The sequence below is a fragment of the Accipiter gentilis genome, chromosome Z (genome assembly GCF_929443795.1).
Source record: "Accipiter gentilis chromosome Z, bAccGen1.1, whole genome shotgun sequence".
Taxonomy (NCBI): domain Eukaryota; kingdom Metazoa; phylum Chordata; class Aves; order Accipitriformes; family Accipitridae; genus Astur; species Astur gentilis.
In genome coordinates this window covers 24,156,526-24,171,089 of record NC_064919.1, presented here as the reverse complement: position 1 = coordinate 24,171,089, position 14,564 = coordinate 24,156,526, and the positions used below count along the sequence as shown (strand labels likewise).

The following is a 14,564-nucleotide window of genomic DNA, read 5'->3' as shown; positions in this document are numbered from 1 at the left end:
GGCGGCAGGCGCCGCTGGACAGCTCCGGAGCGCGGCTCGGCGCCCATGTTCCGGAGGCGGCGCAGATGTGAGCGGCGGCGCGGAGCCGGGGAGCCCCGCCGCGGAGGCCCCTTCCTGGCGGGGGCGATCCCGGGGGCGAGCGCGCTCCCCGCCCCCGGGTTTCCGCCGCGCGGGGCTCTCCGCGGCGGGGGGGGGGGGGGGGGGGGAGGGGGAGGCGGGCGCGGGGGGCGCGGGCAGCCCTTACCTGCGGGCGCGGGGCGGGCGGGAGGCGGGATCCCCGCGCGGGGCGGGGCGGGGCGGGGCGGCGGGGGGACCGCGCGCCGCCCCCGCCGCCTCACGCCGCGGCCGGTCCACCCCCCTCAGGTGACGTGATGCCCCTTGTTTTGGTCCGCCCGACCAATCGGACGCGGCGGCTGGATTCTACGGGAGCCGGGATGGGCCCTTCGTGGCGGCAGCAGGACTCTCCCCTGCCGACCATAACGCATTGCGCAGGGTGCACCACCGCCCGGTCCTCCTGCGGCTTTAACGGCGACGGCATGGACGCGCCGCGGCAGTTCCCGGCGGGCTTCGGCCCCGACCAGCAGCAGCAGCAGCAGCAGCGCCCGCCGCCGCCGCTGCACTGTCAGCAGCAGCACGGCCAGGACAAGCAGAGCCTCCTCCAGCAGCAGCAGCAGCAGCAGCAGCAGCAGCAGCAGCAGCAGCAGCAGAGCCCATGCCTCCAGTGCAACAACTGCGCCTACTACGGGGCTGCTGCGGCAGCCGCGGGGGATAACCTGCCCCTGCTGCTCCGCGCCTCCTCGCCCCTCTCGGGCGCCTTCCGGACTCACTCCTCGCCGCTCTCCTCCGCCGCCTCCTCCCGGCAGGGCAGCCAGCTGAACGTCAGCGAGCTCACCCCTTCCAGCCATGCCGGCGCGTCCAGGCAGCCTCACCAGTACCCCCAGTACCACCAGTGCCATAGCCTGCAGCAGCAGCAGGCAGCCAGCCCCAGCAGCAGTGTCAGCAGCAGCAGCACCCACCATCACCACCACCACCACCACCACCACCACCACCACCAGCAGCGCCGCGAGAGCAACCCCTTCACCGAAATAGCCATGAGCAGCTGCAGGTACAACGGCGGCGTCATGCGGCCGCTCAGCAACCTGAGCTCGTCCCGCAGGAACCTACACGAGCTGGACTCCGAGTCGCAGCCGCTCCAGCCGCCGCTCGCCAGCCCCGCCGCCGCCGCCGCCGCCGGCGGTACCCCCGCCGCCCCGGAGATCGTGGTCTCCAAGCCCGAGCACAACAACTCCAACAACCTGGCGCTGTACGGCCCCGCCGGCCCCGGCCCCGGCCCCGGCCCGGGCGGCGCCAACAACGGCGGGGGCAAGCCCAGCAAGAAGAAGAACCAGAACATCGGCTACAAGCTGGGGCACCGCCGGGCGCTCTTCGAGAAGCGCAAGCGCCTCAGCGACTACGCGCTCATCTTCGGCATGTTCGGCATCGTCGTCATGGTCATCGAGACCGAGCTCTCCTGGGGCGCCTACACCAAGGTACTCGCCGCCGACGCGCCCGGGCCCGCCCCGGCAGCCGGTCCGACCGCCCCGGCCCCGGCCCCGGCCCCTCAGGGAGCCCCCCCAGCGAGGCGGGGCCGCGCGTCCTCCGGCCCGGCCCGGCCTGGCCCGGTCCCGCTGCCGGCCCCGGCCCGGGGCGCCCGCCCCGGCCGGTGGCGGGGTGCCGCCGGCCCCCGCTCCGCCCCCGGCACCGTGAGGCGAGGCGGCCCTCCGCGGGGTCGGGGGTGGCGGTGGCGGGGCGGGAGCGGCCCCCGCGGTAGGGTCTCTGAGGGACGGCGGTGTCTTTCTCTTTCAGGAGTCGCTCTATTCCCTCGCTCTGAAATGCCTTATTAGCCTCTCCACGATTATCCTGCTCGGGCTCATCATCGTGTACCATGCACGGGAAATCCAGGTAACGTTTCCTTCTGTGGGTGACTGGGCGCCGCTGGCGTAGCTGGGGGTGCGAGGTGGTTTGTCTCAGGGCGCAGCGGTGGTAAGTACTTGGCACTTCCCGCTGGTGCAGAAGGTGCAGGTGATCCATTTCTGCCGAAGTTGGTGAATGGACCTCAGCCCTGAGAGAAACACGGCAGGCGTATATGTGCCAGGAAGCTCTGCCTGCTAGGGACAGTTGCCCGCAGTTGTGCTGTAGGGTCGCTTAGCCCCGAGGCTATAGCACGCTTTCTCGGTGACATGCCTGCCGTCTTCCGTAGCGGATGTACGGCAACGGCAACAGTCTTTTATTTCCCAATGACTAAATGCCATGCTGTGCATTTTCTCTTGACGGCAAGGTTAATTGTCTTCACTGTGCAAGGTATGTAATCTTCACTGCGCTGTCTCAGACACAAGCGTGCTCTAGGAGAATGTTTAAGAGGAAGGGAAGACCTATGTTTGACTTGTTTTATTTAATGCCGCACAGCTGGTAGGAGTGTGACAGAGGAAGACTGTCAAAAAAGGTAGGGCTAAAGGTACAAGGAACATAAGGATCAAAGCTGTAGAATGAGTCTCACAAATAATGTCACAGGTTCTCTCTGAGGGACTTAGTTCTAATTTCAGTTGTAATTTTTTTGACCAAGAAATTAAAATTTGGCATTTCAGCTCAACTGCAACATACAACAGATAGATTTCAAAGTTTTGAAGGGAAAAATACCTTACTCGCAGATGCATCAGTGCTTTTGCTATTTCCGAGTAGTTAGAGACACCTTGAGCTACAAGCTGAAATGACAGCTTTCAAGGGCAAAGAAGACTTTTCCACTGGTACCAATCGGTACACACACAGACACACACACACAAAAAAATAATTCAGAATTCTGTAGTACCCTGCTTCTATGCAAATGAATGCTGTAGTTTCAATGTGAAATGGTACCATAGTCTCCTACTTAGGGTAATGTTTGAGAAGTATTATGTTACTGAAGACTCTGTGCCAAATTGGATCCTGTTGTGTAGTCCTTGCACATGCAAAACTTCTATTCCTGGCTCAGAACCCAGTTTCTCTGCATCAGTATCAAAGACACTGAAAGCTGTTTAATGATATTGTACTCGGTAAACAAGTGTTCTGGTGAAAGAACATCTCTATAAACTACTGGAGTACTGATGAAGAGATTTCTTTATCTGTATGAAAATAAATGAGTGGTGCTTCTGCAACGTGGGAGCCGCCTTCTGTGGTGTATCTTCCCACAAGTGGTGCTTGAGGCATGAAGAGCAAAGCTGAAAAAAGATCCCTGTAAATATTTGAATTACTCTCTGCATTTTCCAGAAACTTTAAATGGAAAACTTTATGCAAGATAACCAAACAGTTGTAGGTCCCTGTATGCATCAGCTTATACTACGTAGTTACTCCAAGATTCAGTTGGAGGGGTTTTTTCAGGTAAATAGTTACAAATTTTCATTCCCTTAGAAGTGTGTTACAGATCAGAAAAAACAATTCTAAAACACTAAAGTTGTAATTCTGGTGTGTTTGGGTTTTGTTGCTTTGTTTGTTTTTGTTTTTAATTGACTGTTTTTAAAGAACTTGCTCAGGTATGTGACTACATGGAAGGAGTTGTGCAATCATGTGACTTAATCACGGTTAGTATAGTTTTCAGTGCTGCCTGAAAAGTACAGAAAACAAGTATACCTGCCTGTAAAACAGCAATACCCTGTGTTTTAGTCTGAGAGACATCGAAAACTGCAGTAGGCATGGTGGGACCTGGAGTGAGCTGCATTTTCAAGGGGCTCTGTCATTCATGTTGAAAATGAAAAGTTCTCTTTTTTTCCCAAGGAGCTTGTTTGAAGGAATGGGTATAGTAGCACCCGCAGCTATTAGATACCTGACAGCTTTTTAATTGAGGCATAGTCTGGTTTTGTACACACTCTTCACTTTTTAAAAATAACATGACAAACAGGCAGAGCAAAAATATACATCCATCTACAATTGTAAATTTATCTTACACTTGACACCTGAAAACAAGAAGTACCTTTAAAACACTTTGGCTTAGGAACATACAGAATCTTCTCCAGGCAAAAGAAAATACTGCGTAAGCCTGATAATGTAATGGTTTTTAAGTAATCTTTAAAGCCGACTGTTTTCTGAAAGGCACACGTGCCTTTAATTCAAGCAAGTATCCTGCTATGTGCAGTAGAATGATTCACTTCTGTAGAATCATGCCCACAGATGGATGGATCTGTCCTGGAGGACTGTTTGCACCAGGTATTTGTCAATCCTGTTCATGTTTGAACATTCCTTTCTAATTCTTGTCTGAAGCGTACTTAGACTTTACCGGTAGATATGGTGTAAATAAGCAGGAATTCATTGAGAGAAGAAAAATTGTTCTATAGAACAGAAGAAGGTCAATGTATTCTGCTTGCGGTGTGGTATCTTTCATACTCTGGCGGAAGCAAACCAACCTAAACATAAGTAGATTTTTCTACAAAGCATGAGACAGAACATGATGGGGAATAAAAAGCTGACAGTTCAGTGATTATTACTGCATGCAGATTTAATGTTTAGAAACTCCTGGTGTCCTGAAGTGCTGGCAAATGGAAATCAGCTTTTTCATTCTTTTCCGTAGTCTGTGACCTTGATTTATTGGTAGGAAGTCTGAACAGCCATGCCGCCAGCAAGTCCGCGGGGCAGTGCCTAGCAGCATAGCGGGTGACTCTAGTCTTTCCGTTCAAACGACCTTGCCGGTATGCTTTGCTTTGCTTTGCAAACAGTCAGCCAGTCAGGTCAACCAAGCTCCGGAGTTTGCCTGTCCCAGACCTGCTGAGCATTTTAAGGGAGCTGGAAGGGAAGTTTATGAAGACTTGTAGGGATTCTTGCCAAGAGCCGGAAGGAGTGTACCGGCGTGAGACGAATGAGTTTTCTTCCTCGTCTTCCCCCCCCCCCCCCCCGCTTAGACAGGCAGGGGCTGCTGTGCGGCGCAGGAGCTGGAGCACCTTCAGTCCCTCGGGGCTTGGGGGGGGGCCGGGGCGGGGGAGGGCTGGGCAGGGAGGGCGTTTGCCGCCGCCGCCGCCGCCTTTTCAGCACCGCAGACAGCTCCGCGCTGCCCGGCCCGGCGCACCCGCAGCAGCTGGGGGCGGGGGGGGGGGGGTGGGGCAGCTTCGCGCCCCCCCCGCCCCCGCCGGCAGGTGAGCTCCCCCGCCGGCCGGCGGCACGTGCATCCATCCCTCCGGGCCTGTTTTCCGCCTGGCACTCCGAACCGGCCAGCAAGAGGGCTTTGTTCTGGGATTCCCTGGAACCTGCCCAGAGCTCTGCACCTGACAGACCAAAGTCTGCAGAAGGGCCTAGCTGCGGTGTTTGGAGAAGAATGACTAAGTCTATGGATGATGTGTAGCCTTGTGAAAGAGTGGAAATGTTAAAATACGTTCATCAAATAGGTTTTCAGGGATTGCACTGTCTTAGTTATTCTGTGTAACTCTGAGAACAAAGTGTGAGCTGTTACTAAATTTAATCAATGTGAGTTAGTGTTAAGACTGTAGTAAAAGTCAGGTGAAACCAGCTGGTTTTAAATGATAAGTCACAGCTTACATTATAATTTCCAGAAAAGGCGATAAAAATTACAAGCGAGTTTCCTTCACAACTCTCCCCCTTCTAGAAAAAAACCCCAAACTCTAATGAACAACAGTAGCAGTGCTGGAATTGAGGATAGTGACAACCCCAAATCTCTGTGTCCTCGTTTTGGTCCACTGTTGTCATGCCTGTAATGCTGTTAAAAAGGTCACACTTCGGAGATAATGAAACATGCATCGCTCTGCCTCCGAGCTCTTGTAGGTCTCAATTCAGTGCTTCAGAGCAAGTGCCCTGTGTTTGGGAGATCAATGGCAAAAATGTAATTCATCGTTATCCCAGCCTAGAACAGGTATTTCTCTGACTGTTAACTCCAGTTGACAGTTTGAAGAGGTGGAGGAGGGAAGAGCTAAGAAGATAGCATGATCCAATTATCATAATAGTTTTTGATGTATAAATTATCCACTTCATGCATAAACAGTTTGTTAATACTATTTTACATAATTAAAACAGCAGGCTGGAACGTGGTTAAAATTGTAGTTCCTAGACAACTTATTGTTCCATTCAACATTTCCTTAGAGGAATTTGCTGTTAGATCAATAAATGTAAGGGAATTTAAGAAAGTTTTGGGTGGCAGTTCACACAATATAGCTGCAGGTTTTTTCGTTTTATTGAAGAGTAGACCTCTCTGTCTGCTGGAGATAGAAATTCTTTTTAAGTATGCACTCCTGAAGCTCTACTGGCATTTCCTTGTATTACTCAGAGCAAAGGATTAAAATCAAAATTCTGAGGTTGCCAGTAGGAAGCCTTTAATGTATTCCATAGGTCATTCCACCATAGACTGGTATTTCTTGAAGGGTGGTGGTCACTGGAGGAATATATCCACTGGATCGCTTTTCCTTTGATGCTGGACTGCTTACTGTGTCCCTTCTGTAAATAAACATTGCCCTTCTATTGCCTGTCCTGAATAGTAGTAACCTGAGTAATGCTAACCTGTGCTCTCCTGGACAGAATCTCAACCTCTTTTGTTTCTCCCTGATACAAATGCTCTCAGTCATACAGAAACATGAAAGTTGTTGGTATTTGGTAGAAGTGAATAGAAATGATCTTTTTTTTTTTTTTTGTATGTCAGTTGACATTTCAAACCACTTCTAAAATGTATTGCTCATTTGTACTTAGATAGAACGCCTGTGGAAAGTCTTGCAAACTCCAAGGTTGAGGTTAAGCCATTGCTTTCACAGCAGAGCCTCCCAGGGCTCTGGGGAGAAGGCACCTTCCATCCCTAGATGGTTCTGAAGTGGTGGAAAAATAATGTGCTACTGATGGATTTGGAGTGAAACGCTTTCAGTCTTCATTAACTTTATGGAAAGGTATCACAGCTGAGGGGCCAAATATCTTGCTGAAGAATGTCTTCTTTTCCCTATTTCTGAAAACTTGAAGAAATAGAACAGGCAGTATCAGGAAACAGCAAAGAATAGTAATAAGTACATATATTGAGCTATTTATTGTGCAAATAAATTCCATAATGCATGATAGTAATAAACACTGTTTATGGGAATTTGACATCAGTGGAAAGTTCTGCTGTAAAAATTTTGCACTCATGAACAACTATGAAGTTAAACTCCCTTATAGTTTCCTGTCATAAGAAGTAATGGGTATTCTGCAAGCCAGATTATTTATTTGGTTTTATCTGTATTATTGGTTTGCCTTCACTGGGGTGGTACATGTGCATTTCATTAGCTGTCTTGTTGGTGATCTGTTGACTCTGTGCTGAGTCTAACTTGACTTTGCTTAGGCATATTGAAACATCAGGGATTGCACACACAGACAGTAAAACTGCTGCAGAAGCGTATGAGTTAGATTAAAAGCACAGAGAGCAAGTCTGTTGAATAATGGGTGAAAATCAAGAAATAAACTTCAAGTGATACTTTTATTCTGATCTGAAGCCTGTTGAAAATTAGTGATTTATTTTTTTCTATTTATTTTAATAGGACTTAGATCAGGCAACAACAAAACGCACTGTGTAGCAGTTACGATCCAGGATACAGTATCTTTGTGTACAGACTCGAAAATTCACTTCTACCAATCAAGTTTAATACATGTCCCATATGTGTATTAAACAGAGCATTTCATATGTGTATTGAACAGCAGAAAATCATATAGGAATCCAAGGACACCATATCTGTCAAATTAACACTTTAGAGTATTTTTGTGAAAATACTTCGTTTTAATTTCATTCAGTACATTTTTGATAGCTAATATCTGCAGAACCTGTTGACATAGGAAAAGTTGCAGGTGCCCCGTGTCTCTGAAACACAGCACCGTAATGTATATGGCACGGAAAGCAGGCTAGAAAATACTTCAATGTTGGTCAGCATCCCAGAGGATCTGGGGCCTTTTCCATTGAAGTAGAAGATGCTTCTGTTTCCAACAGGCTCCATTAGAATGTAGGAGGAGGTTGTACCTGACGGTCAGGATGCTGAATGGTTGGCTTGGCCATACCTAGGATTATCTATTCATATGCATCATTATTCTGAGCATTTTTTAATGAGGCTGTTAGAAGTTTATCAAGACACAGCAGTGCAATGAAGTGTGAGAAGGTATGTTATTGCCCCTGTTGGAGGAGAGCATTTGTAACCAGAGATCAGATTCTGGATTTGTGTAAATTGTGTAGCTTAGCTGAAATTAACAGAGGTACTGCTGTCTATGACCTTAGAGACATTCTGTGTGCCCATCTTAATGTGAAAGTATTGTACGTGTCAGATCCTTCAACTGGGGGGACTTCAGATCGGAAAATTCTGTCAGGTACTTGACTGCAGCTCTGGTTTGCCTGAGTTTAAGCGACAGTGTGCTAAGACTGACAAGTGTGGATTGATGCTGTTGTGATTCTGGTTCTGGTTTGTATGTGATCTACTAAATGAAGTGTTCTGGGCTTTGAATTTGATTTGAGACATATTTGTGGTCCGTTTTGAGCAAAGATCAGAACAGGAATGGCTGCTGCTTAGGACTTGAGAGAGTTAAAAAGCTGTGTGGAAGCTTCATGCAACTTCAATCAGCTGTTTTCACCCTTGATCTTGATGACGGAAGTTGTTGTCACACTCTCTTACTAGAGGGTGAATATCTGCTCTGAGCCTATGAAGTTCTTTTTTAAGACATAAATTACCCCTAAGTGAAGAGGTTGTAATTGATTTTGTAATTAGCTTTCAGGTAAGCTGGATATATTGGTCATTGTACAAAGTTTCTTTTATTAACTGAAAATAAACTGTAAATTATGCAGAAAAACAAGTTATTTTGTGGGAAGTTTCCACAGCTCTGTTCTGCGGGAAAGAGAAAAGTTATATATTGTGACAATTAAAAAAAAAAATAGAAAAAACCCCAGAATTTAATATAACTTTTTATATGTTTTTTTTTTAAATAACATAAAATATATTTTGCAGTCAACAATGGTCAGTTAATATCATACATAAATATTTTATATGATACTGTTTTAATGTAGTTGTTGGGAATCACATATTTGTAACTTACTGACTCATTCAGCTTTTCCCTCTTGAACAGTCCCTGCAATTGTGCTCCTTTGTCTATGTGAAAACACAGTCCTTAATAAACATAATTTTATATTGACATTTTAAAAACAAAAGGGCATGAATGTTAGATATTCCATGAGGGAGTGAAGAGGGATGAATTCTGAAGATGGATCTGCGCATCTTCTAAGATGCTTCCTTATCTCGTTCATTTTGGTGGAGACTGACAGACCTTTCAGAAATAAACTCAGTTTGAGGAGATACTAAATCTTTTCATGACAGATGGAAATACCCCTGTGAATCCCATATAAGTGAAAACAAGGGGCAGGTCTTAAATATCTTTATATTTTAAAATTGCTACTCATAGTCTTTTTAAGAGTAATTTGCTCTGGGTTGTTTTTTTCTGTAAAGAAACATATTCATTAAAAGAAAAACCCACTCTGTCAAAGTGGCATGTTCTAAACTTTTTTGCATACTAGGTAGAGCTACACTGATGAATAGAGGAGAGCTAGGTTCCCTGTTATATGATTGACCAACAGTATTGTTTATTGAGTTCTAACTGAACACATATCACAAAGTTACTGCAGACTGCAGGAGCCATGGGGGTCATAAATAGTTAAAAGGCTGTAGAGGTGTAACTCTAATTTGTCTTGCCAAGCCACTGCTGCTGGTAAGGATGTGTCTGTGGGAAGGGACCTAGCTTGATACAGGGTATGGGTATTCAGAAGAAGACATCAGAGGCAATGGAAGAGTTTTTGCTTGTAAAAGAGCATATTTGAAATAAAAAATAATTGAGAAATAAATATATATGGGCTCATATCCATAGATTTTATTGTCACCTGTGGGTAAAGAGCTTCTTGAGCTTTCTTACCTGTAGTCTGCAATAAATATTGTTGCTCGTAGTATTTTAGAGTGTAGCTGTGTGTCTTTCATAAACAGTTATACATCAGTTCTGTGGTTTGATGCGTGGGTGTAAGATAGCCTGTAAAGAGATAAATGCATGTATAACAAGAATTTATATTGTAGGTTTGATTGTTAAAGGGAATTACCTGGATGAATCCTCACATTTTTTTCTGTCACTTAAATGCTGTTTTTACAAAAGGGAACACTGAGACCAAGAGTTCAAGTGCTGTGGAAGTAATCTGGGGAAGGCTTCCTAACTACATTTGAGGCTCAGGCTTGCCTGTCTTGTAGTCTGATGCTCAGATCAGTCATTTGTCACCTAAATAAGACACTGTTGTTGCCATCCAGCTATGCCTATAATTTTCAAGAATTCCGCCTGCTTTAGCGGGTGTCCCAAATGCTGCAATGTAAAATGAATGCAGTGCTCCACAGTATGTCCTAATGAGATACTGTTGGGAATATCTATGAAGCATTTTATTCCTATTACAATTGTTTATTCCAGCTTTCATAGCACTGCAACTTCTGTAGCATTACTACAGGTGTATGCAGACATTCACACCTGCCCTACCCGTGACCTCTGACGGGAGTGTCTTTCACTAGAATAACACATTATGAAGCAATGCTTCATCTTCAGTCTCGTAACAAAATAAAGATTCATCCCAGGTGGTGAATAGTATTTCGTGTTTTGTGATTGTTGCTATGCTTTTAAGAATAAGATCTGTTGCAGCCAGCGAATGAGGCGTGTCTTTAATTAAAAATTGCATAGTAGCTTTGATTCAGTCTGTACTATTGCATCCATAAAATTCGTATGCATGGAACTCTGATTTCAGTCTGGGAAACTGGGGAAAGACTGAATGTTCAGCTGTGGCTAGACAGCACAAAATAAATTATTTCCTACCTGAAACAAATAATAAATACAACTAGCAATAATGATTACTGAGCATTCACTGATAGCACCTATGTTTAATGAAGTTTTCATCAAAGGTATTCTCACTGCATTTCTGATACATCATTAGTTATCATTTTTACACAGCTCATGCACATTTGAGGTGTGTTTTGACGTATTTGTGAGTATCTACATTAGTGAGATCTTTAGAGCCTTTCAGTTTAGAGCATCCCCATTATCCTTAACACCTTTGTCATTATTAAAATACCTTTTCAAGAAGATTTGGAAACTCCTGAACAGACATTGATTTATGAATAAGCCAAGGGTGCTCTTCACCCACTTTCCTTTGCCCACTGAGCTGCTCTCTGCAGTAGCTGTAAAATTCACTTTTGGCTGTGCAGCTGCTTACACCAGGATTATAGTGGGTTCCTTTGACTGTAGATTCCTTTGTAGGATACTGCCCAAGAGTTGTTCTTGGGCTTTGTGTAAGGAATGGGCTGATAGAGGAGAAATTCTTGTCCATCCAAATTCTGGTATAACTGAAAAGGTACCCTGTGACAGCTACTACTGAACATGAACCTCATCCAAACGGTGTAATGGGTAAAGTTGCTGCACACTAAGCCTACCCCCTCCTTTTGTTATCATTCAGGTTTGGGCTTCATGGTAAAAGCCAATAACTTGCATTCTGTTGTGATTTCTACAGTATGATAATTTAGAATAACTAATTCTTTATGCAGTAGAATAGACCAGTGCTGGGCCTGATGCCTGCCCAGTTCAGCTTCCATATAGCTTTAAGTTAATGGCAAAATGTGTAAAAAAAAAATAATTAATACAAGACTACCCATGACCAGTCTGCTTTCCAGATCTGGTTGTCAGATAGGAAAATGTTTGATTCTCTATCTTTATGTGCAGCCATATATGAATAGACATTTGTCTGTCTCCCAGCAACAGAGTGGCAATGCAGTGGAGGCAGATGAGAAATTTAGCAGAGGGTCTATAAGCTGGCAGACCATTCTTTTCCCCACCATTTGGCACTTGGAAGGAAAATAAAAAAGATGAACATGTTTTTTTATATCCAGCCTGTGATCAGAGATGTCATCTTATCCAAAATTAGTAATTCTTGCATTTCGCCTGTGACTTTTTAATGTAAGTTGTGGCTGGTATCATCCTGTGTTAACTGCTGGACATCAGACTTTTTGCTGCCAGGGACCATCCCATTGAGCATAATGGTTGTGAAAATAAAGCTTTCAAAAACATTTTGAATACCAATTTTATGTTTAAATCATGGAAGATAAGGGGGTTGGCAGCACTCCGTGCAAACTTGTTTCATGTATTTGGTTTGCAGACTTCTTAAAAAAAAAAGTAGCTTTGAGAACAGAGCATCTTTTACCTGAGAGTGCTGCAGTAAACTAGACAGACTTGATGAAGTTGTAACCTTCAAATAATTAATGGGGCAGCAACAAGAACTGTGGATGCTAAGAGGTGTTTGACAGAATATGGTGGGGTTTGGTTTTTGGGTGAGTTTTTGGGTTTTGTTCTTTTTTTTTTCCTGAGGAAGCAGCTGCAGTAGTAAGTAGTAATGATTAAGTAAAACAGTATTCTACCGATAAAGAAATACAGGTAAATACTTGTAAAGAAACTCGTGTCTATGTTTATTTAACCTGATGTTGAAAGTTGCCCTTCTTAAATATATTTTAACTTAATCTTGGAAGGAATTTGAAGACTTTTATCTGCTATATGGTTTGGCCAGAAGCCTCCTTTAGGCCTTCAGGAGTAACAGGTACTAACTAAATAGCTGCTTTATTGCTGCTCCCTCCCAGTTTTACTTGCCAGGGTGAATTACAGAAGCAGTTCTTGCAGGAATGCCTCTATAAACTTAGGATTAGTGTGTGGCTATGTATATTAGGATTTTTAAATACACAAGTACATATAAGTCCACTCTGCTTTTCCTGCTGCCTAGTTCTTAGTTTCCCTTATTTAAGTGGTCATGCTGTAGGACAACACTTAAAAAATTAGATTTTGCATTTCTGGATTTGGATTTATTTTAAATGTATCCTTAAATTAAGTTCCCAGTTTAACTGTGTTTCTGAGACAGTAAAAACACTATAGGGACTTCATAGTTCCTGTGGTGCTGATGTGTATTCATCCATTGTCAGTTAAATAAAAATTTACCAAGTTTAAAAACAAACATGCAAGCTTTCCCAAATACCTGAAGTATTTATGTCAAAAGTAAACACTAAAGGAGGAACTGAGAATACAGATTCCTGTGTATATGATGTGTTGGTACCAGTCGTTCCTTAAGAACAAGTTCCTAAGTTTAGTCACCAGTGTACTCCTTTGGCAGAATGAATGAGTTAGCTCATTGTATCTAGCTTGAGATTCAGTGTTTCTTCCTTTAACTTCTGTTTCTCCTATTCATTTACAAAAGTATTTTTGATTTATTCAGAAAATACATCCTTTTTTTAATTGGTTCCAGTTTTCCTAGGAGTAATGAAGCTGATCATCCCTGAAGAGAGTGAGGCTTCTCTTGCATTGGGAACAGTGGCAGATGGCAGCCGTTTTGGGAGATGGCATTTCTTCCTGCAGTGATCTGTAGAACAAATTATTTTTAGTACTGAATGAAGAAAAACAAATCCTAAATGAAGAATTGTAAAATAATAATGTAAAATACTAATTTAAAATTAACAACATAAAGATATTGAAATGTAGATGGTTATCCCTGGTGCATTTTGCTTCTGCAAGAAGATTGTAGAATCAGAGTTACTTTATTTCTGAGGTAGTCAAAATGGGGAAAAATATAACACAGACCACTAAGTTTCTTAAAAAATGCATTCTAAAAATTAGTTCTACTCTGGCAGGGAGTAGCGTGGAGTGGCGACTGATGGAAGCTTAGTTCTGAACAAGTTGTGGTGTGATTAGGGTAGGGTAGGGTAGGTGCTGAAATGTTTCTTAAGGGCTGGCTAGATCCAGTTAACCTTGCTCAGTCCTTAGGTTCTTGGGGAAAAAAGCCATGGTTGAAAACTATGTATCTTTTTCATTCCATCTCTGTCAGTTGTATGATGCAGCTATTCTGGATTGCTCTGGGTCACACAGTGTATTCTCTAGTAAATACATCTGTTATGTAGTAACGTACATACTGTTTTTATTTTCTTTGTTATTTCTTCCTTGCTTTTAAAATAACAGAATAATAAATAGTATAAAACAAGATTAATGCTGTTTTAGTGAACTGGTCCCATTTTCCCATTTTGCATGTTTATGCAGGAGGCCTATCTCAAGTGTTCCTTCTCTGTTATTCTTCTTGCACTTAAGTGATATACAGAGCTTTATTAAGTCATGCTCCTTCTGTATCTGCTTGGAGAACATTTTTGACTGTCAACCCAGTCAGAAGAGCTTTTGGGAACTGCTGCTGGCGCTGGATGAATGCCTTCCACATGGGGTAACTTAAGGAGCTTCTTCTCATTGTGTTTTAAGCAGCTGGAGAGGGTGGGACCTGAAACTTTGGTATAATGAAATATCTCTTAAATTCAGGATATTGTTAAATTGAAGAAATGGACAGTGTCAATGGACATTGACTTTGTAGAAACTCCTGATTCAATCAGTTTAATTCATTCACTTACTGGTGGGTCTGCTGAGTATCTCAAATGAATATACTAACCCTGGGTGGTGGACTTTTATTTCTGGACCTCTGATTTGGTTCAAAGGTTCATAAAAATTCATATAACTAAATATCTCCCTGTTGG

General features: G+C 44.3%; 1 protein-coding gene across 1 annotated transcript in view; it reads left to right on the top strand.

Moving 5' to 3' along the window:
- The first annotated feature begins 363 nt into the window (after positions 1–363).
- Positions 364–14,564, top strand: part of KCNN2 (potassium calcium-activated channel subfamily N member 2) — a 71,794-nt gene continuing 57,593 nt past the window's right edge. The window contains exons 1-2 of the mRNA XM_049794878.1: positions 364–1,529; positions 1,846–1,941. Of these exons, the coding sequence (XP_049650835.1) occupies positions 372–1,529; positions 1,846–1,941 (1,254 nt within the window). The 5' untranslated portion in view covers positions 364–371. The remainder of the gene's footprint in view (positions 1,530–1,845; positions 1,942–14,564) is intronic.